This window comes from Melospiza georgiana, chromosome 11 (genome assembly GCF_028018845.1).
Source record: "Melospiza georgiana isolate bMelGeo1 chromosome 11, bMelGeo1.pri, whole genome shotgun sequence".
In the NCBI taxonomy this organism is placed as follows: Eukaryota; Metazoa; Chordata; class Aves; order Passeriformes; family Passerellidae; genus Melospiza; species Melospiza georgiana.
This window is the reverse complement of record NC_080440.1, coordinates 7,343,034-7,366,696: the sequence shown is the minus strand read 5'-3', so window position 1 is coordinate 7,366,696 and position 23,663 is coordinate 7,343,034. Positions and strand designations below refer to the sequence as shown.

The 23,663-nt window shown below is 47.8% G+C and overlaps 1 protein-coding gene across 12 annotated transcripts in view; it reads right to left on the bottom strand.

The window, feature by feature from the left end:
- The window catches only part of CADPS (calcium dependent secretion activator), a 203,218-nt gene extending 185,295 nt beyond the window's left edge, over positions 1-17,923 (bottom strand). For all 12 annotated transcript variants that reach the window (XM_058031860.1, XM_058031862.1, XM_058031867.1 and 9 more), the window contains exon 1: positions 17,528-17,923. In XM_058031860.1, coding sequence (XP_057887843.1) covers positions 17,528-17,908 — 381 coding nt within the window. In that variant the 5' untranslated portion in view covers positions 17,909-17,923. The remainder of the gene's footprint in view (positions 1-17,527) is intronic.
- Positions 17,924-23,663: the final 5,740 nt, after the last annotated feature.

Sequence of the window (23,663 nt, the reverse complement as noted above, 5' to 3'; positions counted from 1 at the left end):
GTTTGAGGTCCAGAAAAATGTGCCCAAACCTTCAGCATTTCTCCCCCTAAACCCAAGAGGTACCATGGATCTGTTTCTAAACAGCTACTCTTGGGTAGCCCTTGCTCTCCTTGCTCTTCCTTATTCCCATCTACTGGGGGAAGTGTCCCTGCACAGTCCAAAGGCCCTCCTCGTCTCTGTAGGAAGGTGAAGCAGAAAAAAATGGTGTTTCTGCTTCAAGAGGAGCACGTTCCTCCCACCTCTCCTCAGCTCTCCTCTTCCCTTTCTTCCCTGTTTTGCCACAGGAGTTTCCCAGCACTGGCTGGCGATGCTTCTCAGCAGGGCAGCCACAAACACACAGAGAACAGGTCCATGTAAAGCCAATGCATTTACACCCATGCACGTGCTTCTGGCAAACAGCTCACAAGTTGGGCTGACATAAATGATGGAGTACAAGAAATAAAGCTCTTTCCTGCTGTGACATTTTAAAACAATTCAGCAGGCTTTTCACACCAGGAAGAGCCGGGGCTGTGTATGCAACGAGGAGTGAACGTGCTGCAGCTCTGTGCGTGGCTCCAGAGGCAGAAAATTACTCTGCAGTGATGCAAGCAACTGCTTCATTCCTGATATCCCTGAAACAAGGACAGAAACTGGACCAGCAAGGGTTTCACAAGGACACCATTCTCTGCTGGGTGTGGGTGCCAAGGCTCTGTAAGGATGAAGGGCACAAAGGACCCAGAAGACATCAGGCATCACTGGGCCAGAGTGAGTACCAGAATCACTAAGTCATCCTTGCTGGCCAGACCAAACTCTCACAGTGCAGTAAAAGGTTATTTAAGAAATGGATCTGAATTTGGAGGCAACGCTAATTTCTGGATACTGAGACTCTGAATAAGCTTGCTAAGGAAAGCAAGGCTGCCACAGGGTCTGCTGCAAGTGCTTTAAGACATGAGACCTGCTAAGAGATGACAGTTTAGCAACCAGACTTTCCAGAAATCAAAGCTACAGAGACCTTCAGGTCAAAGGCACAATTCCCACCCAGGTGATGCCAAACTTCACCCAGTATCCAAAAGCAGCAGCTATTCCCCTGCTACCTTCTCCTGAGAGCAAATCAAAGAAGGCAGTTGGAAAAACCTCATGGTTGCCAAGTACAGACCTTAAGATTTTGGACACAGGAATTTAAGGCAGAATCCTGACAAGCCTTTTGTCACACTTCTTACATGGGACACAGTACTTGGACCAGTTTGCTGTCACTCTATGCATGACTTTACTCATTTTAGCATCAGCAGCACTCCCTCCTGGGCTTTGTGGTGGCAGGGACCAGCACCCTGTGCACCAGCAGGATACCAGGGAAGGAATAATGCATTTTCTAAAGAATATCACTGAGTCAACTAATCTCATCAGCTCTGGGGAATCTCAGCTTCTGAAGTCACAGCAGCTGAGGACAGTGTCACAAAGCTGACGATACATGAATGACAGAGCCATTTAAAAGCAGAGCACTTTTTATTTCTTCTCTTCCCAAAATGCCACTGTCAATCCCAATGCACAAGAATGAGAAATGTTTGTTTTCACTGGAATGTTCCACCAGCAACCACTGGCTTCCTACAGCATAAACAAAATAAACCAGATCTTGCCCCCAGTGCAAACAGTCATTTTTTGGTACTGACGAGTCACTGCTTTCCCTCACCTCAACATCCCAGCTCACATTGGTAATTTATATCTAAATTATTTCAAAAGCGGTGCCTGTTTTCACAGCACAATTAATGCAGCAGCAGGTAACAGCCAACACACAACTCCTGCCAAAACAAATGTGCTGGTTTCATCTTGGGACCTTTTCCTCTGCTGATAGAGCTGAATATTGCTCCACTAGCATCAACAGGGGCAAAATAAATCACAGATTAAAAACTGACAGCAACAAACCAAAACACTGTGGTCCTGCTGCAATAGTTGATAAATCCTATTTAGGTATCAAATAAGCTCAAAAGGAGAGGGTAAAGGAAGCCAGCAGGGTATGGAATAAAATTTGGCAGCTGTAATTCTGCTGCCAGAAAGGCAGTGGGGCAGGACCATGTCTGGATGGCATCGATTGCAGCAGCAGCTTCAAGGCACTCAGGGCATCCTGCACTACTACAGAGAGCAAGCAGCTCTCCCTCACTCTCTCCTTGTGCAGATGAATTTAGGAAAGGAAGAAATTGGGAATCATTACTGTGCCACAGCTCTGAAATACTTTCCCTGTGTAGGCAAGATACTGCTCCCATCACAAAAAGTATAATTTCAGTGTGCATGTGCATGAATGCACAAGGTAAGAACTAAAAATAGAGGTACCCTATTTCCATGCATCAAGTCAGCAGGTACAGAAACAGCATAAACAGTGATTCAGCAGTAGCCTGCATGATGCAGGAGGTTGTTTCTTTGCCTCTGCCTCCCTGTTTGTAGCCCTTCCCACCTTTGCTGAGTTACCAAGGCCCAGCAGCTCCCAAGAGCAATGCCCAGAGCTGCCTTGCACAAAGAGCCCCAAGCCCCACGGGGCCCAGGGAGCCATGGGGACTCACTGGCTGCTTGGCTCCCTTGGGAAGGGGGTGATGTGAGGTGCCTGAAAATGCTCTTCACTCAAGGTCCAGCTCTCAAGAACACTCTCAAGAGAGTTTTTCTGTCTACAGAAGTTTGTCTAGTGCAGAGTCTACCTGCCAGCATTTTTTAAAATAAGATAGATGCATAATTTGCATTTTTGCTATTTTTTTCATTAAGCTTCTGTGTCATATCTACAAAATGTGATCACTCAAACTGCATGCGAAGAGGCACACAATGTACAATTAGAGTGTATGGCTAAAATTTTCTGGTGCAAAATGGTACTGTGACTCCATAAACACCTCTGAAGAATTGCACAAGATGACACCAAGGACATTTTTTGAATCCTGAGATTTGTTACATAAACAGCTACGACCTTGTACCCATGGTTTCAACAGGGACAAGCTGGTTTTTTTGCTGATTCTTAACCCAAATTTTTCATTATTGTTTGCTTGAAAAGTCAGAAGCAGATACAAGAAAAAGAGAATGAAGAGTAGGAATTTCATTTACATTTCATAAAACCATAGCTAATCTCTTCAAGCAGAAATTTAAAAACACTTCAGTCTTCCCACTGCCCAAGCTCTGTCATTCCCCCTTTCAAACACAGCAAAGTCTCCCAAGCATCCCGGTGAGCAAATCCCTCCCTGAAATCCTGGGACTAAATGTATCTTTGAAGGGCTTCCTTGTACAGCTGTAACTTACCCCCCCACCATTCCTAGACAGCGTAACTAACCAAGAACAATTAAAGTGCTCAAGGATTTCAACTTAATCTCAGAATGCATTAAAGTCCTTTCTGCTCTCACCTTGACATACTTTGAAGTCTGGATGATTTGCATTTTGATGTCTAATTGAAATAAGGATTGCTGCCTGACAGGCCTTAATCTTCTCAAAAGCATGGTTGCTCCTCTCTCCCCAAAGCAAATATTTATCACAAGTTTCACCTTGAATATAGGTCATAGCATTGCAAAGCAAGTAATCAGAGCTCTTTAAAAAAACCAAAAACCCAACAAATTACCACAAAGATTCTGTCCAGGTGAAAAAAAACAAATTCAAAAGGCACATCCATTCCCCTGAGTCACAGCAAGGAAAGATTATTACCATTAGCATGAAGGTTATACAGCATATGAAACAACTGGCTAAAGAAAAAAATAAAAGAAATCACTTACAAGTGTCATATTCCATCATTAAATTTTAATAGGAAAAAATCACTACTGTGATTTGCTTAGTCTGAATATATATGCAATGTAAAGAGACCCTCTGACATCACCAAGGCATAACACCAGAGATAAATGGAGATGATTTTCCACACTACTGGAGCAGCTGTAACTCCCTCCCAAAGCTGCAGCAACCCAACAGCAAGGCAGCTGCTTCTAGCTGGCCACTGCCTCTCATGCCCTTGGCTGAGAGCTTCGAAGGAATCAGAGGTCTTACTCTTCCCCTGAATGTGTGGGCTTTAACAGAGGGCAGCTGAGCTGCTACACGAGTTAAAATGCCCGTGTCCTGCTAGTCACAGTTGGCTGTCCCTGAAGCCTGAGCCCTCACCAGAGCACGAACATCTGAAGGCCGCGCTGTGCACCGAGAGCGCCCCAAGCAAGGGCAGCCAGAGCACATCCATATGCATCCCCAGAGAGCCCATCTGGAGCAGAGCCTCACTCCACGGACTCCCAGCAATGCAAAACTAGGCTCAGGACTCCAGACTGCTTCCTTTTCATACAGCAGCTGGGGTTTGAGAGCAATAAGGATGAAGATTTTCCTGTCCTGCTTCTGCATTACACCACAATTCTCCCTCCTGAAGGAGGGCAGCTCCTGTGACAAGCTCAGGAAATGTCAGAGGAGCAGGCTGCAGCAAGTCAGGCACTGCCCTGCCTATGGAAACAGCAGGCAGGCTGTTGTCCACCTGCCCAAACACAAACAGCAGGAAAGGGTACATGGCTGTTGTGCACAGAGCTGTTACGATCTATATGAAGCCCCATGTGTGTAAATGAAACATCGGCTCCTTCTATCATCAAATGTGTACAACTTGTAAGCATGAATTATGCAAGACTATTAACTGTCTTATTTTAAGAGGGAGCAGCTGTAAAAGCTGCTTGGAGGACACAGCAAGTCACGGAAGGGGCAGCCCCTGGTATTCAGTGTCTGAGTGTGTCTGAACTACAGCACAGCCACTGTCACTGGGTCCAGCCCCAGTGCTCCCCAGACCTGCATCCTGCACTAAGCAATTCACCCAGCATCTCACAAGCTCTGTCTTCCAGGAGTAATATTTTCACCACCTTATTGATAACAGCTTGAGAAAGATCTGGATAATTGTGTGAGTCTGTGCAGAAGTGAGCAGAGAGCTGAGCCTGTAACCTGGCTCAAACTCAAGCCCCCAGTCAGTGCCCAAACTGCCAAGCTCTGCCTTTGCTTTCACCTTTCACAAGGAACCTGAAACAGCAAACTCCCGCTGAGACCAAGGAGCTCCAGGCTGTTCCAGCTCAGTAACTCTCTTGTTGGCTAATGAATCCTCACACTCAGCCAGAGCCCACAGCTGAGGATGCCAGCCTGGAGTGACACTGCACAGCCATGTCACAAGTGCCACCATGTCAGAGGCAGGGACACTGAATGCTGGCTGGCAGCACGGAGCACTCACCCATCCTCAGCCCCAACACACAGAGCACTGCAGGCTACTGAGCTCAGCCCTCCCTGAGCACACACTGTGCTTAGCAGACATGCTGGACTTGCTGATAGCAAGCTCTGGCCATAAATTACCTATAGGGTGAGAATTTTGATACAATTTCACATAAAACATTATTTCCTCTGGTCAATACAAATGCTGGTAGGACAGAGTGGCAGGGCTGTACACAGCAAATAAGCATGTTGGAACATAAGAAGTGCTGAAAGGGGAGGCACAGATGGGTATTAAGACCAGTTTCATTCATTGTATATATCACGGACTTGGAAGAACAAACATCAAACACCGTGATTACATTTACTGATGATTCAGATTTGTGTGGGCTCCTCAATACACAAGAGGAGGGCAATAAAGTCCTGGACAACTGTGAGCAAGCAAGCACCTCGGGGGATAATTAAATTAATCTGAGCCATGGAAATGCCACACAACAAGGCTAAAACATAAAGCAAACAACATAATAAAGGACTTTGCACTCAAGAAGCCATAAGAGACAAACAGAGGCTACTGCTTGTTCCCAGTGACCCACCAGGGTGCCAAGGTGCGGCACAAGCCCATCAGGTGAAAAGTGGTGCAGGATACACACAAAGCTCTAAAAAAGCAATCTCAGTGATACCAGTTGTACATGCCCCCAGCCCAAGAGACTGTGGCTTTAGAGAAGGGTCTTGTCACAAGGGGACCGCTGGTGGCACAACAGCTCTGGTGCCACCCTGACAAAACAAATCCGTGCAGGGGACCCCAGGCCAGAGCACCTGCCTCTTACCTGGCATAGCAACTTCCAGTCCCTATTACCACCTGCTCCCCATACTCCTGACCACTGCTCCCCATTTGGAAATCATGTACTTGCCCCTAACTGCCTGGGCAGCCTCACCACGCTGAAAAGCCCTGTTTGATGTAGGACAGCTGCCTCAGACACACTGAGGCACCTTCCCTGAGGCACCCTGCCCAGCAAAGGGACCATGGCAGGGTACCACAGCAGGCACAGAGCCCCTTCCACGAGACAGGTCCCAAGAGCACGTCACACTGAGACTGGGGAACACAAAGAATCTGCAGCAGCAACACAAGCAAGGACATGGGAGAAGTCAGAAGTGGCAGAGCTGTCCAAAGCCCTGAAGGCATGAAGATGCTAAATTTGATGAGGTTGAGGAAGGGAGCCAAAGGAGGAATAAATAGAGCTAATGAGAACACAAGGCATGAGCATTCAAAAACCTTTAACACACTACAAACAGCAATAAAAAGGCAATTAGAATTCCGAGATGCATGGAGGGTAATTGCATGCACTATAAATAGGTAGTGGGAAGACTGTCCTGCTCAGCAGGATCTGATTCACTTTTGGGGTGACTTCTGTGCAGAAAGGAATATTTTGGCATGCAACAGAAGCTGAGAAAAGGGAGTTTACAGAGAGATGAAATTACAGGAAGAATTTCTATTGCTGACATCCTGCTGCATGAAATATGTACCAAGCAGGAGCTTTGCCACAGGGGCTTCAGAGGTCATAGTTTGAGGAACTCCAAATAAAAGTTCAGCAGCAGGGATGCAATGCAGCCTTAGAAGGAAACATCCATTTTATATCAGCCAGCACAGGAGTCCAGGCACTTCAGTGGCTTTCACTATTGATGGAGAAATCTAACAATGCCCATGGAGACCCCATCCTGCTCAGTTCACAACCTTTGCACAAGCACTTGCACTTGTAACAGCACTTAAAAACAAGCAAAATCAGAAGTTTGAAAGTGTAATTCCAGTGTCAAATTCACTTCCTCCATCCTCCAACCTTGCTACTGGCATGTTGCTTCTGTTCCCTACCTGTGCCTCAGGCACACTCCACCACTCTGCTCTGCCCACAACTCCCTCCCAGGCTGGTGCAGCCCTCCAGGGGATGCCCATGGCTCACGTAGCTGACACAAGCAGCCAGCTCACAGTTTAAAAAACAGGCTCTCTGATGCCATTCCTGCCCAGCCTTCCCTCCCTACACCAGTGAGGCTGGAACAAATGCACCAACTGCTGCTCTCCCTGCTGGGCATGTGGCTCAGGCTCTGCAGGAATGTGTCATGAGAGATTCTGGGAAAGAAGTAGCTCTTGGAGCAGATAAAACCCATGAGAGTCTTTTCAGAATTACGACCAACATCTTTTAGAGTAGAAGGTACCACTTAAGCCCAGGAGCCCATAAACAAGTAGAAATCATACCAGGCAGAGCCTTGGCTAACATAATCCACCACTACATGATCAACTCAAGGCTTTTGAGGACACCAGCTCTCTCTTGAGACAGTTAGAGGCTAGAAGAGTATTATTTCTCATCATGTCTGCATAGCCCTGGGCATATCTGATGCAGAGCAAATGGGAGATGGAAAAGGAAAACAGTCACACCTGAGAACTGCCAGCAATCCCTCCTCACCGCCCCAGCTCCTTCACAGGTACCCTTCCGGAGGAGGAATGTTTGCAGACTAAAGCAGCAAACACCTGATAAAGGGAGGGGGCAAAGCTGAAACTTCCCAACTCCAAAGTCCCTCAGCAGGTATCGTGCCCTTCCCAGCTCCCTGTTCTTTCCCAATGCAGAGCATCGGCATAGATTCATGTTTGGGAGCTGCTCTGCCCTCACAAATGACTGAGCACACACAAAGTCTCTGCAGTCCTAACTCCAGCTAGCTCTTTGCTACGCACCAAAAACCAACCCCATGCAGCTCAGAGCATCCCCACATAAGAGCAGCAGATGGCTTCTGCCTGGAGCTCTCACTGGCAGAGGGTGGCCTGCAGAGCCAGGGTGGGAGAGCTGGTTTTTGCAGCATGCACAGGTCGTGCAGCCTGGCCCATGGCTGAAGAAGTGCTGGCTGTGGCCTTCCTTCCCCCTTGCAGTGTCACCATGCAGGTAGCAAGGCAGCTGGCTCCTGCTGCGTCACCCCATTAGCTTCCTCCTGAGGCAGAGACGAGTCTGTTATCATCTCTGGCTGCAAGGAGAATGGGAGCAGTCTGCTGGGAAGGAAGGAAGGTGGTGACAATAAAAGCAAACTCGTCACATGCAACGTGCAAAGCATTTGTACCCTCTTGCTGAATTAGGAAAAGGTGTTTGGCATCTTAGAAGAAAATTGCCTTTTGCTTGATGTTATGCTTATGTGATATGCACATCACTTTCCAGCTGCCTAAATTCTCTGCTGCTGAGGTGTGTGAGGAACTGACCCCATGCAAGAGCACATCAGGCAAAGTGAAACCACCTCCTTGCAAAAACTACAGCATCAGCAGCAGTCCAACAGAACTTTTGGATTGCTGCAAATAATTGTTCCCAAATCATCCCATATTTTCTGTGCCTAAAATATAACACTTAAATGCTCCTTCCCTCCCAGCCCACACCCATCAGACAGGGATAGGGACACCTGAGGGGAGCACTGAGTGGAACACAGGTTGCATCTGCTGTTCATGGAGCAGCTTCTCCCTTCCACAGCCACTTGTACCAGACACACCTCAAGGCTGGCCAGAGCAAGCCCAGAAATTTCTTCCCAAAGTGTCTTTGCAGTATTCAGGTTCACTTGTTCAACTGGCTAGACAGGGCTCCCCCAAATCACTCCTTGGGATAAGAGTTCATTTCCAAGCAAAGCACCAACTGGAAATCAGATGGGTAAGTGCCTTCTTGCAGACCCAACATCAGGGAGCTGTATTTAGTATTACTGGTCTATTTTCCCTCTAACAGCCAAGTCCCTTTATCCCACCAGCCAGGCACCCTGTCCTCTCCAGTGCCAGCCAGAGTCTGTTTGTTGGCTGTGACACTCCAGGCTCTGAAATGACCCTCATGCACACACCCACATCCCTACCAACAAAGGTAAATCGCTGTCTCTCTCTGAGGGGCTCTGAGGAAAGCATGGGGCTGCTCCCCTGCCATGTGGAGGTGGGGAAAAACTTGTGGGTTGTGGTCATATATTGGGGTGCTCAAAGCAGCAAAACCCTTCAACAGGATTGAAGCCTTCTGCACCTCAGGGCAACGCCAACTTAGCATCATGTGCCTTGGTAACTTAAATTCCCCAGGAAAGGGAGAATGGCATCCCAGAGGAGTCAGCAAGCCCCACAAACCTCATCAACTGAAAGCACAGTGCAAGTAACAGACATCAGTGGCTGCTACAAACTTAGAGAATCTGCAAACTCTCACTGCCATCCTCTCCAGCTCAATAGGTTCTCAGGATCAAATGCAAATGCTAGAAATCAAATTCAAATTCTGGAGCAGACACTGCTCTTTACAAGGCAACCTGTGAGACTGTTTCAAGAGGACAATTATTAACAAATAGCTTCTTCTATCAGTAGCTCCTCAAGGTGTGTGCCTGGAAAACAGCCTTTCCTCCCTATTACTGTCCACCCCTGTGCCAGACAGGCAATAGGGAGCCAAACCACCCCCTTTTATCCCTGCTCCAAGAGACTGAACTGAGCCTGTGCACACTGCAATGCTGCAGCTGCTCTGGATACCAGGCCTCTTTCTCCTGCAGAAGTGCCTCAGGCAACGACAACATCCTAAACAAATACTTCTTTTCCACTGCCAAAAAGTTTATTGAATTTTTCCCCCCAAAATTCATCACCCGGCTGAAGACATACAGTGAGTGATGGACTTGCAGGGACAGGGTCACTCTGCTCCGTGCTTGTACAGGATCAGATCCAGTTCATAAATGCTAAACCTAAATCATCAAGTGTGGATCTAAATCCCACCCCAAAAAGGGAGTAGAAGGTGGTCGGCAGAGAGTCTACAGACAAAGGTAGATTTGAAGATTCTTCACTTGAGAAAGTCTGAAAGCCCTGCCTTTGTTTGAATGTCACCCTAATTCAGCACACGAGGTCACAAAAGGCAGTGCTGGACCATCAGCCCTGTTTGTCAGGGTATTACACAAATGCACAGTGGCATCAGCCCAAAGTCCTACCAAAGCCAGTGAGGTTCCTACAAGATGTGCACATTGCATTGCCAGTCCCCAAAGATAAACACCACAACACCGTCACTAAAAAACATGACAAAATCTAGATTTCATTAAGTTTCTTCATCAAATATTAACATTTAGGTATGGGGAGACACCCATGAGGGTCACTATAAACCTGACACTATTAAAAGTCCAAGCTCCCAACCTCACTGTGAAGTAGACAGACAGGTTTTGAACTATGACAACTACAAACACAGCATGACTTACCCCAAGATGAATAAATATTTGCATGACACTTTGACTCAGGTGTTTAAATTCTAGAAAATGTCTGACTTTATCAGCCTGAATCACAGACAAACAATACCAAATATTATCACTAAAAGCACCTTTTCAAACAACAATTTCAAAAGGTAAACATCAAACACTCAGCAACTGCACTTTATGTCCTGTCTTAAAAATGAAGCCCACACAATTCAGAGGAAAACCTGTCTGAAGTAACCCAAATATCCTGTACCACAAATTACTTCTTCCTAAGCATGTGCCAGGCTAGGATGCTCTGTGTATTTTTGTCAGTATCTCCCTGGTAATGACACAGGGGAGCTGCCCAGGAACCTTCCATCTCTCACATCTCCCCTCACCCATCCTCATGAAGAGGCAGCTGGACCTTGGAGCATCCTCTCCAAGAAGGGTGGCCCAGTTCTGACCCACTGGGAGCTGGTGGTGCCACTTGCATAAGGAGCATCCAAGGTGAAGAGACAATTCTGATTGTCCTGCACCACACTCTAAAAGAGCTGGGCAGGGAGGTGGCACCTTCCCTTGGACCTCAGCCTGTTCTATTTCCAGGAAGGGAACACTCTGAGGGTCCACCCATCAAACCCCACCCACCCTCCTGGGTGACATAAGGAGAAGAGCTGCTCATCACCAGGGCAAGTCCCTTTGTCTGCTGTTTTAAGGGAACTCTACTGTTTTAAATAGTCTTAATGCTCAAAGGCACACTAAAATATCTGATTTCTAGAGATCATTTTGGGGGTGAAACCCTGGCACTGCTGAAGCCACTAGCTGGATTCACATCAATACTCTCCAAGCAACAGCTTTATTGATCATACTGTACTGATTGGTCTTAACATACTGATCAAGTTTACATGATGAAACAGAAAGAGGATGTTTACCTTGTACCACTCTGGACTACAGCACTGCCAGCAGCTCTGGGGTTTGTATATATACACTGCCAGTAGCAGAGCTGGGATGGCTGGGCTGCTACTGCTAAATAAACTAAAAACAAATTAAATATTTCTCCAGCTAACAAAAAATTGCATAGGGAAATGACTTGCTGACCACTAGCCACATAGGTAAATGGAGAACAAGTGACTCACCATTCAGCAGAAAAAATTACAAGTTGTGCAAGAGGCAAAGTGCTTCAGGGAGAGTGTCTAGACTATGCAAAGCAAGGCCATAAATTACACCTTTTGAAACAATGGGCTGTAGCAGGGGTTGGAGCTGCATGATCAGATAAGTCTTCTCCACTCTTAGTTAGTAGCATCTCTGGCCCAAGAGGTGCCACCCACAATAATTGAAATGTCAGGCTATGGATCAGGAACTGCAAAGTTTTACAACAGCCAAAGACCAAGCTCACAGCCTATTTAATTACCCACTTCACAATCCAATAAACTGCAAGTATATAAATAGCCAAAGTATGACAAATATTTAATATCTCCTAAAATTAAATTAAGATAAGACACTGGCAAAATAAATTATAAGTGTTTTAACTGAAAACAACTGTTTTCTGCAGATTCCAGACAACTTGAGCACAGTAATCACATTCTGCACTCCACACTGCTAAGCAGCACAGCATCTCAGATGTGCCAGACCTTCCTTGCCATGGTGATGCTCTGCAGGCAGGCTCACCTTCACTTCAGGGCTGGCACAGAGCTGGGCACAGCCACACACACAGCCCTCATTTGATGGTGGCAGTGGCCTGTGCCCACATGGAGCCATCTAAGGGGTGAAGTCAGCCCCTAACTACTCCTCCAGGTTTGCACAGGCATAGCACTCATAATATTCCTGCAAGCTTTGCTGCAACTACAGAGCTGTACATGAGGTACAGCTCGTGCTTCAGAGCTGCCTGGACCTTGCAGCTGCTTCTTAACAGGACTAGACAGCAACTGAGGGACAGACAGAAAACAAGCAGAGCATCATCTTTACCTCTCCTGCCCTCAGAGCTGAGAAAACCTAAAGTCTCCAAGGGTTTCTTGGGACCAGCAGAGCAGAATCTGATCACAAAAACAAATTCCTCCAGCAGAAAACTGCTAAAACAAGTCCCAACACCACCTGAGTTCAGTCTGTCCCAGAAGAACAGTGTGCTGGTGCTTTTATGAGAGAACTTGTGTAAGTATGGCATGAGAGTAACAACCCAACCCACGATAAGGAAGATGTGGTTATTTGGAAGGCTGCACTAGCTTTCCTATGTCCTAACTGTTGTAGCATCTGTGAGCCTGCTGAAATGGCAGCATTCATTATTTTAAGATGCATTGTAACCAATTGAACAGTTTCTGACCCCTCACACCTGTTCTGCATTAAGCACTGTGCTTAAATCAATCACCATTCAGCAAAGCACAAGCTTAAGCGCTTTGCTGAATTTGACTGAGAATTTTGCTAATGCACCTGACGTCATCCCACAGGCTTACACAGGGACCCAAATCATGAGCCTCTTCTCCCAGGAGTAGCCCTGGTAATCTGCAGCAAATCTGGAACTTTTTTCATCCTGCATTTATCCCACTGGGAGCTGATTTACTCTCCTGCCTGCCTGCTCCCTTGTTCTGCAGGAAGGAAAACAGGCAGTGGCAACCACGGCTGCAACAATGTCTGACCTAATGTGCTCTCCTCATTTTCTCTCCTTAAAAGTTCTTCCTGCTGCCCCTTTCCCAACGAGTGTTTTCAGTTTATGCTATTTTGAAGGAGCAAATACCAATTCCAGGGCTGTGCTGTGCCTTTTGACTGCTGAGCTGCAGAGATATTTAGCAAAAGGTGCAACCCACATCCAAGGATGCTTGGTTTGCATCACTACAGACACACACCTTGTCCAACATCCCTAGGCTGCTGGCTGAGCTGTCTTCCCAAAGGCTTCAGACAGCTGGGAACAAGTGGGAAGAGGCACCAAGCACGGCTGGTCGTCTCCACTCTACTTCCAACAAAGCAGCATGATCTAGAGAAAAGACCACACACATCCTGGGCAGGCAATTACCAAGCTCAGTGCCATCTGCAGTAATAAAACACATTGTTCTGGGAGCCATGGAGCTGGCAAAGCCCTTTCCTCCTGAGCTGCATCATGAGGCCGGAGCCTTCCATATCCAGCAATATTGTAAGCTCTGATGGGAGGTTTTCCTCCTCATTCAGTTGGTCTCTTGCTCAGATTCCCCAGTGTCTAGTAATGGCTGCCCACACACTGCACCTTCCTCCCATCTGGGGTAGAAATAAAAATGAAATCTCCCTATTTTCACCAAGCCTTACAGGGATGAGTATCTTGCAGACCATTGTCTGCATCTCTAATGTGCCTGGAATTCAGTGGTGGCTTTAAAAAGAAAACTAAGTGGGAAGCAAAGACAGCACAGGCAGGTATCTAATAAGCCTTTTTTCTTTTCCCTTAGGAAATAGTGCTAGTGAGATGTAAATAGAAGAACTTACAGGTAGACATCACAGATGTGTAGTTACTGTAGTGGAGCCTTACCCCATAAACATCAAAATAAACCCAAAGCAGAGGTGTAGACCTGAACACACTCATCTAAAAAACAGCTTTTCCTCTGTTGCAGAAATTTCTGGGGTGTCAGGGTCAGAAAAATACCAGTTCTGAGTGGCATCTGCTTAAATTAATCTGAAAATCTGAAACACAGAGCTTACTGCTGGTGTAAACAAGCAGAGCTGTCATGCCCACATGCAGTAAGTACCCAGCTACACCATCCATTCACACATTTCCGCTGCTCTCTTTGCTCTCATACACTCTAATTTATCAAACAGCAGGTAATTACCTTTGTGGTGCAACAGCAGCACCTTAACTACACAGTTCCCTTTATTCCAGGGGGGTTCATGGGTGCTGCAGAATACCAGGCTGCATTTTCCAGCTCCTGAGCACTACACATGCCTGTGTGGCTGCACAACTGGTGCCTGCTGTGCCAGTGTGTTCCCAGTGTGTTCCCAGCCCCCAGGGCACCAGCCAGCTCTGACACAGCACTGCAGGAACAAGCAGGGAGGATTACACTCCCCAGGGGAGGAACAGGGATCCACAGTCCAGGAAGAGCTTCAATGCTGCGGCCACAACACAACAAAATCAACTCTTTCTTATCTGAGGAAATTGCAAAGAAGGTGAAGCTATTAGAAGCTGCCTGGGCTCTGGGAGCCTGGCTGCAACACAGTCCATCTCAGCCGTGGTCCTCCAGCTGTGGTGGGGATGGGCTCTCTGTTATCAGATACCCCAGACAGGAACCCACTCTGCAGGGCAGCAGCTTCACTGCCTCACCTGCAAAGCCATTGCCACCTGCCTGGGCTGTGCTCGGGGTCACAGCATCTCCCATTCTAAAGCTGTGAGCCCGGTGAAGCCAAACCTCACCCCTCTCCTTCCAGCACTGGGCAGAACCTGCTGAGCAGGGCTGGGGACAGGTCCCCAGCACTCACTGCTGCACAGGTCTGCCCAGACACCTCGGTGGTGGCACCTCCCTGGCATGCCTGGTGTGAAGTCAGGTCCCCTGAGCTGGGCAGGGCCCCAGTGGGGCTCCCAGACACGCTGTCCATGGGCAGATGGGCAGGGTCAGGCCTGGCATCTCCAGGGCCCTGCACATGCAGAGGATCAAGCAGCAGCTCCTGCAGCCTCTGTGTCCAGCACCACTGGGGAAGGAGGGAGTGTGGTCCTGCACACCAGCCTGGAGACTGCAAATAACAATACCTGGGGATCTTCTGCTCCCTGTTTCTTCAAGGATGAAACAATTCCCTTGCAAACTGCAGACTGTGAGGGTAGAGAGGCAAATGGGAAAGGAAGCAGTTTATCCCTCCTCTGCCAATGAGCAAACTGACCCAAGAGCCCCCATCAGAGCAGGACCAAAATCCAGATTTCTCTCACCTTTCCCCTAAGAAGCAAAATGCATTTGTTCCACTTTGGTGAGTCCTGAGCACCTGACACTTTCATCATTACTGAAAACCCAACCAATACACTGCAGCTGAAGCAAGGTGCTCTAGAGCTCACCTTCACCCTCTGGTCTCCCTCCAGTCAGAGAGGAAGAGACATTCCCAGAGGGATGTGTTAGGAAAGCAAAGCAGAGGAGCACATGAAGTTCATCAACAAACTCCAGGCTCTGGTAGTCCTTTAATTGACTTCAACAGGAGTCGTGGCAAAGAAAAAAGGGCAAGGATCTACTCCCAGCATGCCAACTGAATATAGGGATATAGAGAAAACAAAAAACTAGAACTAATTCACCTTTTCAAAGGAAAATTCAATTTGACATGTGTTATCATGGTAAATTTAGCTTTCCCAATTCCATTTCACTGCTAAATTTGAGGGGAGAGGGTCAGCCCCCAAGACACACCTATTTTAGCTATGTTAATAAGCCAGAACTGTTTCCCTATGTTCTTCATTTCACGGAGAACGGATTATTTATTCCCAAGATCCTGTGTAACTTCCACATAACCTTGAATATTGCTGCCATTTTGTAATTTTTCTCATTACTCCTCATTTCTTTGTTTCACCTGCACTTTATTCCCCACCTTTTCCTCTCCCTTCTCCTGTCCTTTCACAGTGCACTATTTTGATTTCAGGGACTATAAACTGTCCTTCCCAGCCACTCTTCTCTGAACTGCTAAGATGCTGCACGCTCCTTTGGATGAACTACTTGTCAATTTCAGTTCACTTTTATGTGAGAAACAGTTGCAGGACTGACTTGGTTTTATTTCAGTGAAACAAACAATAATGTAAGTTTCATCTTCAGTTCACTTCTATGTGAGAAACAGTTACAAGACTTACTTGTTTGTATTTCAGTGAAACTAACTAACAATAATGTAAATTTCATCATCTTTCTCTAACACAAAGAAGTTGCACAGGGAAACAAAAGCCAAAACTACTTTGGAAATTCACAATCTGTTGAAAAGCATTGTAGGCAAAAAGAACAGATAGAAGAAACTCCAAACCTGGCTATAATTTCAGCTATGTACTTTGCTCAGCAAACAAAAGCAGATCACTCAAGCTTCCAGCAACAGATTGTCCTATATTGCCTTTAAACTACATGATACAGTACGGATACACTTTCCTACCTCCGTATGTTGCAATGACTAATAATAGTCCTGTGGTGTAGCAGAACTGAATGTCGTTTGCATCAATACATCCAGGAGTCTGCCTGAATTGTAAAGGTCATTTGTGAACACAGAACAGGATCAAGGCTAAAACTGCAGTCTAAGAAACCGAACCAAAAATGGTGACAAAAAATCAGCCAGCTGTTTCAGAGAGCTACATTACATCACAGACTCAACTCTGGCTGCCACAAGGAAGAAGTTGGCTACATTTGACTGAAAGATGCCTGTGTCCAGATCCAGAAGAAACTTAATCTGCCCTGGCCCATGAGCTTGTGCCTCAGAGGAGAAACAAGCTCCAGGACAGCTCCTGCAGATGGGAGCCCAGGTGAAGCACTCTGCCCAGCCTCTGCCTGGAGCAGCGCCCGGCCCTGCTGTGGTGACACACTGGGGGAGGACAGTCAGGACTGTGGCAGAGACTTCACCGCAAATCTCTGCTGATGCGTTCCGCCGGGAAGGCGGTCTCGGGGAGCTCACCAAGCATAAACACTTGCAAGAAGTTGAAATGAAGCTGGCAACTCCCCAAGTCAGTGCCAGCACTCCCATTTAACCAAACTTTGCAAGTAAGCATGGAGTTGTGGAGTCCCATTGCAGGAGCCAACAGCACGTGCCTGGCTTTTTCCAGCAATATCACCCACTTCTCTCCTTTCGACAACCTTTAGAGGCCAACATCCCAAACTTCCCGAATCCCGACGTTGCGTAACTAGAAGCAACGAAGTATGTCACCGGCTCTGTGTGGGAGAGCATGTCGGGGAGCAGCACGGGGGGTGACAGGGGGTCAGGGGCTGCCCCGGGCCCCGAGCCAGGGCTGCTGCCAGCACCGCGCACCGCGTGGGCCCAAGGTGCCCTGAGCCGGGAGTGCCCTTGGGGTGCCCGGGGAGCTGCAGGCCCGGCAGCGGCGGGAGAGGCGAGGAGTGGGCAGGGATGCGGACAGAGGGGGATCTGGAGAGCGGGCACAGGGGTAAGGCAACAGCGGGTGGGTAAGAAGGGGGCAGGATGGATGGCAGGGAGCAGCCAAAGGTGGGTGGGTGATGGAGAGGAGAGGTAGAGCCGGGCAGGGCAGAGCCGGGCAGGGCAGGGCAGGGCAGCGCACGGCCGGTACCTTCTGCTGCCGGCGGGCCATGTCGGTGGGCTGCTTGGCGTTGAAGGGGTAGGCGATGCAGCGCATGACGAAGACGTAGAGCTGCAGCTTCTTCTTCCTCTCCTCCTCCTCCCGCTGCAGCCGCTCCAGCTCATCCTTCTCCTTCTCGCTGGCCACCGAGGGGCTGGGGCTAGCGGGCCGCGCCGCGCTGCTGCCGCGCCCGCCGGGCTGCAGCCCCCCGGCGCTCCCACCGCCGCCGGCACCGCCGCCGCCGCCGCCGCCCGGGCCCTCGCCGGGGCGGCTGGGCGAGAGCCGCGCCGCGGCGGGCGCCAGCGGCTCCTTGCCGCTCTCCTCTTCCACCAGCTCCTCCGACTCCTCCTCGCTGGACGACGGGTCCAACATCGCGGCGGCTCCGGCTGGGCTCGGCCGGGCGAGCTCCGGACCGCGCTGGGCTGCGCTCCGCTCGGCGCCGCCGTGCCCGTACCCGGCTCCGGCTCCGCGCGCCGCCGCGCCCGCGCGCGCCCCCGCCCAACCCCGCCCCTCCCCGTGCGCGCGGGCGCTGGCCGCGGTGCTGCACGCGCGGGGCGAGGGGAGCGAGCGGAGAGCGGGCCCCGCGCATGCCCGGTGCGCGTCTCGCCGCCGCCATGGCCGCGGGGGTCCCGCAGGTGCGGGGTGCTGAGCGTGTGCCTTGGTGTCCCCACAGCCCCACACAGGCACCGCGGTGTCCCCAATGTCCCTACAGCTCCACACAGACACCGCGGTGTCCCCAATGTCCCTACAGCCCCACAGAGGCACCGCGATGTCCCCAATGTCCCTACAGCCCCACACAGGCACCGCGGTGTCCTCAGTGTATCCACAGCCCCACACAAGCATCGCAGTGTCCTCAGTGTCACCACAGCACCACACAGGCACCGTGGTGTACCCAATGTCCCTACAGCCCCACACAGGCACCGTGGTGTCCTCAGGGTCCCCACAGCCCCACACGGGCACCACGGTGTCCCCACAGAACCCACTGTCTCTCCGAACTTCCACAACCACACACAGACACTGCTGTGTCCTCAATGTCCCCACGGACACCAATGTCCCCACGGACTCCAATGTCCCTGCTGTGCCCCTGGTGCCCCCACAGCCCCACACTGTGTCCTCGCAGCATCTTGAGCCACAAGAATCCCCGCAGACCTGAGGCTCACGGCATTTGTTTTCCACCGAGCAACTCTTCTTGCACCTCGGTGCCGCTAAAAGTCTTAATTGAAAAGTGATATTGCTGGTAAAGGTTTCATCCAAGTCACTAATTATTACATGTGTAATGATATCGTGGTGTTCTGCTTTGAAGATTACCTGGGGCAAGCTGAGAACTTCAGGAGGCTCTCTGAGGGATGAGTCAGTGAAGACATCGTGTATGCAATGGTTTAGTTTTTGGTGATTTTCAGATCTGATTGAGACTTCATTTACATGTATTTGTGTATTTGTGGTCGGTGGGTGTTTTCAAGGTTTTGTTTTTCTGCTCAATTAGCAGTGCTTCTTTTCTAAATGTCAAAATACCTGTCACCTGTTAATTCATGCTAATAAATATTTAGGGAGAATAGATAAACATTGGCTCATGGTGATGGGGCTGTGAGAATAGCTTGCGGGTGAGGAGATAGGCACTGCTTCTCACAATGTGTTCCAGCGTTTTCACAACAGCTGGGCTTTCTGAGCTTCTTACCTACTTCTAATTAAAAGCACAGAGTAGCAGATGAGTCTGGAAAAACTTCTGGGTCCTACATTTCCAAAAGCCATGAGAAGTGGCTGCAAAATTGGTGTAGAGAATGAAAAATGGCTTTCCCCATTTCCATCAGCCTTATCTGCTAGAGCTGTGGCATTCTGCACATCACACATGGTGTGTGTCCTGCCAGCAATGTGGGAAGACCTGGGGATGACAAACTCTCTGTGGGGAAGAGCAAAACTCTAAAGTTCCTGCAAACAAGGTTTTCTGTGTGCTTCCCATTGAAAGGAGCTGTCCAAGCTGAAGTTAGGAAAAGACTTTTCAGCCCCTCTCAGCCTTTCTCAGTATCATTTCATTTCATGTCTCCCTATTTATTTTTTCCCAGACAAACAACTAGAAGTAGCATGATATCATTGCTGTAATGCAAATAGCCCTGCTCACCCAAAGTATGTGGTTGTACTGCTAGGGGACAGGTCATAGAGCAACTGGTAGTGCCATTTGGCCCCTAACGTTGCTAATGCAAGGATAACTACCACAAGGGTTATGGGATGTCTCAAAAGTCTCTTCCTCAGCAGTGTTCACTTATTTTTTTAGTTGTCTTTTAGTTCGGCATTTCTTTCTTTTGATTGATGCCATATTTATAGTATCCATCAGAAAAAAAAAAACCTTTGTCCTGAGTCCAGTTGTGCCTATGCAGAAAAAAATAATAAATTACATCAGTGCATATGATGATATTATCTATAGGTGATCACACAACAGAGGAGAAAGCAGAAGTCTCTGGGATTTTCAATAAAGAAATGTCATTTATTGTATAGGAGAATGGAAAAAAAAATCTGTGACATGAAGCTGCAGGTGCTCTCCCTCATAGCTGAGGAGGCAGATGTTCCAGAGCTACAGCTCTCTGTCTTCCCTCTCCTGGACAAAACAGCAACAAAGCTCTGTCAGATGATCAGAGGAAAATTGGACCATTCTTTATGAAAGGTTTTCTGTGGTGATTGCTCTGATTGTTGCAGTAACTCTGCAGAGGTGGATTCACTAGAGGAAAGCAGCTGGGGATGACAGAAATAACTTTTGCTGGTAGGAACATCACAGACATTGAGTATCTGACTATAAAGACAAATTGACTTTTCTGACAGATTGTCAGAAAAGATTCCTTAAATTAATTGATGTAAGATAGATACATGCAACCACCAAAAAACATGCATGTTCTTTTTTAAGAACTTTCAGAAATATATTTGTCCTTTAGTGGGTGAGATTTGGCTCACTAGAGAACTTTGAACTTGGTTATGTTTTGAAAGGCCTGACTGAATATCAAGATATGGTTCATCTGGAAGTTTGCTGGTCCAGAGAAGCAGGGACATATCACAGTCAATGTGATCAACATTTTATTTCCTTGATTCACACATCCATATTTTCACAGTGATTGTATTTGAATGTACAGTTACAACATTCATGCTTTTTACTGAGTAAAGGAAAGAGTCAGGTCAGAAATTCTCAGGCCTCTTGCTTTCTCTTTCCAATTGCCATATTTGTCCAGAGAAATGTATGCAGCTTCCTCTAAAACATCTCTCACTTGCAGTTGTTTGCATCTTATTGCAAGGCAGTGTCTGGAAGGAATTGTGCAGGAAGGGAAGCAGTAGAGTGATCATGAAAATTATGTGTGGCTAACTTCCAGAGGTATTATTTCACGGTGGGTACTTGTGTAATTACCCATCATGAGTGGGTAAATGTAGATAAATAGGAGCATTAGCTAAGTAATTTTTGATGTTATATTGGTTTTTATTGCTATTTTCTCAGGATGCTTAAAACAAAGGCTCTTTGGGTTAAAAGGATGGCTAATGTTGGATGGCTAAGTTCATTTTCAAGATGAAACACAGCTGCAAAACCCATGGTCCTTTCTAGCTTATCACTTTGGAACAGGCTCCAGGAGGTTTTAAAAATCTGCCCCTACATATTTGTTCCCAGCATCCTGAGTTAATTGCGTCTGCTAAAACACTTTCCAGAATAATTACTAAATGAGATCCAAGGTACCTGCATTACCAGCTCTCTTGCAAGTTCCGGTAAGGGGCAATACTCACCGTGTGGGAATACTCCACCTCTGTGCCTGTGCCTGTTTGCACTACAAACAAGAAGCAGCAAATACACACTCACCAATCCCTGCTGAGGGTGAAATGCTTCCCACCTCTCATGGTTGGAGCCACTGCAGCTGAGTAAAGGAGATTCCAGGTGACCTCAGATATCAAAAGCAGAGTTGGAAGAAGAATAGTAAAAGTATTTTGTGAAATGTTTCAAGTTTCTTTTCATTTTATACAGTGTCAGAGGGAAGAACCAGCTGATATTAGAAAAATCGCTACTGTAGCAATTGCATCTCTCTCCAGTTTTTTCCATTAGACAGAGGAAATCAGTATAGATGATGATTTGTGGAAATTACTGCAAAGAAAAGCAGAGCTAAAGCAGAGGCCTTGGCTTTGGGAAGAGATTTGCTATGTGGTGGCACTGGGTACAGTGGCACTGCCTGTGCAAGCAAGCAGACAGGACCCAAGGCTTGGGAGAAACCCTCAGAAGGAGTGAACTCTGCTTAAAGCAGCCATTTGGGAGAGTTTAACAGAATATCTCCCTCAGGGAGGCTTGCGTTTGCATGAAAACCAAACAAACCCACACTCTTTTTATTAATCCTGGTTAAAGACCTAAACCAGAATATTTATGAAAGCTGGAAGCAATTAGTGCCTTTGTAAAATCTCTGTGCACTGATGGCAGGGAGTTGCAGAGGCTGTCTAGAAGAGGAAAGACCCATCTCTTGTGCTGTTTAGCCTCCGCTGAGATCCCCTGTGGCCATGGAATATGATAGAATCCTTAGGGCTGAAAGGACCAACCATTAATCCAACACTGCCATGTTCACTAAATCATGTCCCCAAGGGCCACATCCACACACCTTTTGAGCACTTCCAGGGCTAGTGATTCCATCTCTTCTTTGGGCAGCCTATTCAAATGCCTGATGACACTTTCAGTGAAGAATTTTTTCCTTAATAGCCAGTCTAAATGTCCTCTGCAAAAAAGAAGTCATTTGCAAATCACCTGCACTGAACATGAGATTTGGAAGCAAAGTGAGAGTGCAGACTCTGGTGCTGGGACACTCTCTGCTTCTCTTGCCAGTCACTGACTGCACCCACTAGCTCCTATCCCTGTTCAAGCTCAGATGGTGCTGTTTTAATGAGCCTGAGGTGATTTGTCTTATAGATGCAGTATGCTGGGTTTGGATCAGAAAACACCTCTGGAGGGGTGTACAGAGACCCCAGCTAGGATTCACCCTCTCTTTGAGACTGACTGCAGAGCAGCTCCTGATTTTTGACAGAGCTGGCCAGTGCCAGCCCCCCAGCAATCACAGGGTGCCCACTGGCTGTTACTCTTACAGGAGTCCAGCATCAGAGATCATTTGTTCTTCTGGATGTCATCTACTGCAAATTTGGCCCTTTGGCAACATGCCATCAAAACACGAAAAAAGTTTTTGCTTGGCTGTACCTCTTGCTTTAGAAAAGCAATTTTGCAATACAATTCTGAGTTCTGTACAGTATCAGGTGAAAATGAAAGGGAAAAAAGAGGAAAAATAGGTGGCAAAGATTCCTTAAAAATATCTTACAGCTCATAAAGATGAGAACTTTCAGCAGCAACTGAAAAAAGAAGCAGAGGAGTTGCTGAGGGCTAGCCTGTCTTAGTCTGTGCAACAAGTAGTGCCAAGTAAATGGTACCTTCTCCTGAGGACTTGCTGTCACATCCTTGGGCACATGCTGTGAGGGACTAGACAGTTTGCACCTTGCAACAGGGCACTTTAAAGAACTGGATAATGGGAGTGTGTGAGTGGGCAGGTTCGACCAGCACATCCTTTGATTCAGGCATGAATAGAGTCTGGCTACAGAGTGCCACTGGAAAACACTGCCTCTTGGTAATAACACTCATTTACAGAGTGGAAATAGAAATCCTGGTGCGTCCCAGGCTCCATTTGTTTCACTGTTTCCTAAAATAGCAGAGAAAGCAATCCTTGTTTCTTGGTAACAGTGTTATATAGATTTCTCAGTCTCCCAAACAGAGTGGCTTAAACTGTTGCTCTTTTCACCTGTTCATGCACACTCAGCTAATATTTACTTTGGGATCCTGGCTGCACCAGGGCTGTGGCAGGAGCAAAGCACAGGCCAGCCAGAGCTGTTGGCTCTACTTAATCCTTGACATCAGGGAAGTGTGGGATGGGGAGGGAGGCACCGTGGGACACTCAGCTGCTGCAGATGCAGATGGTGCAAGAGCTGGGGTGCTTCAGTTCAGCATTCCTCTTATCAATGCTCAGTCTGCTCCTTGCCCTGCACCCAGGGCATTTACAGCAAGTTTCCTTTCTTCAGCAAACTGCCTCCTGAAAGGGAGAATTCCAGCCAGCTGAGGGTCAGTCTTTCACAGTGGGAACAG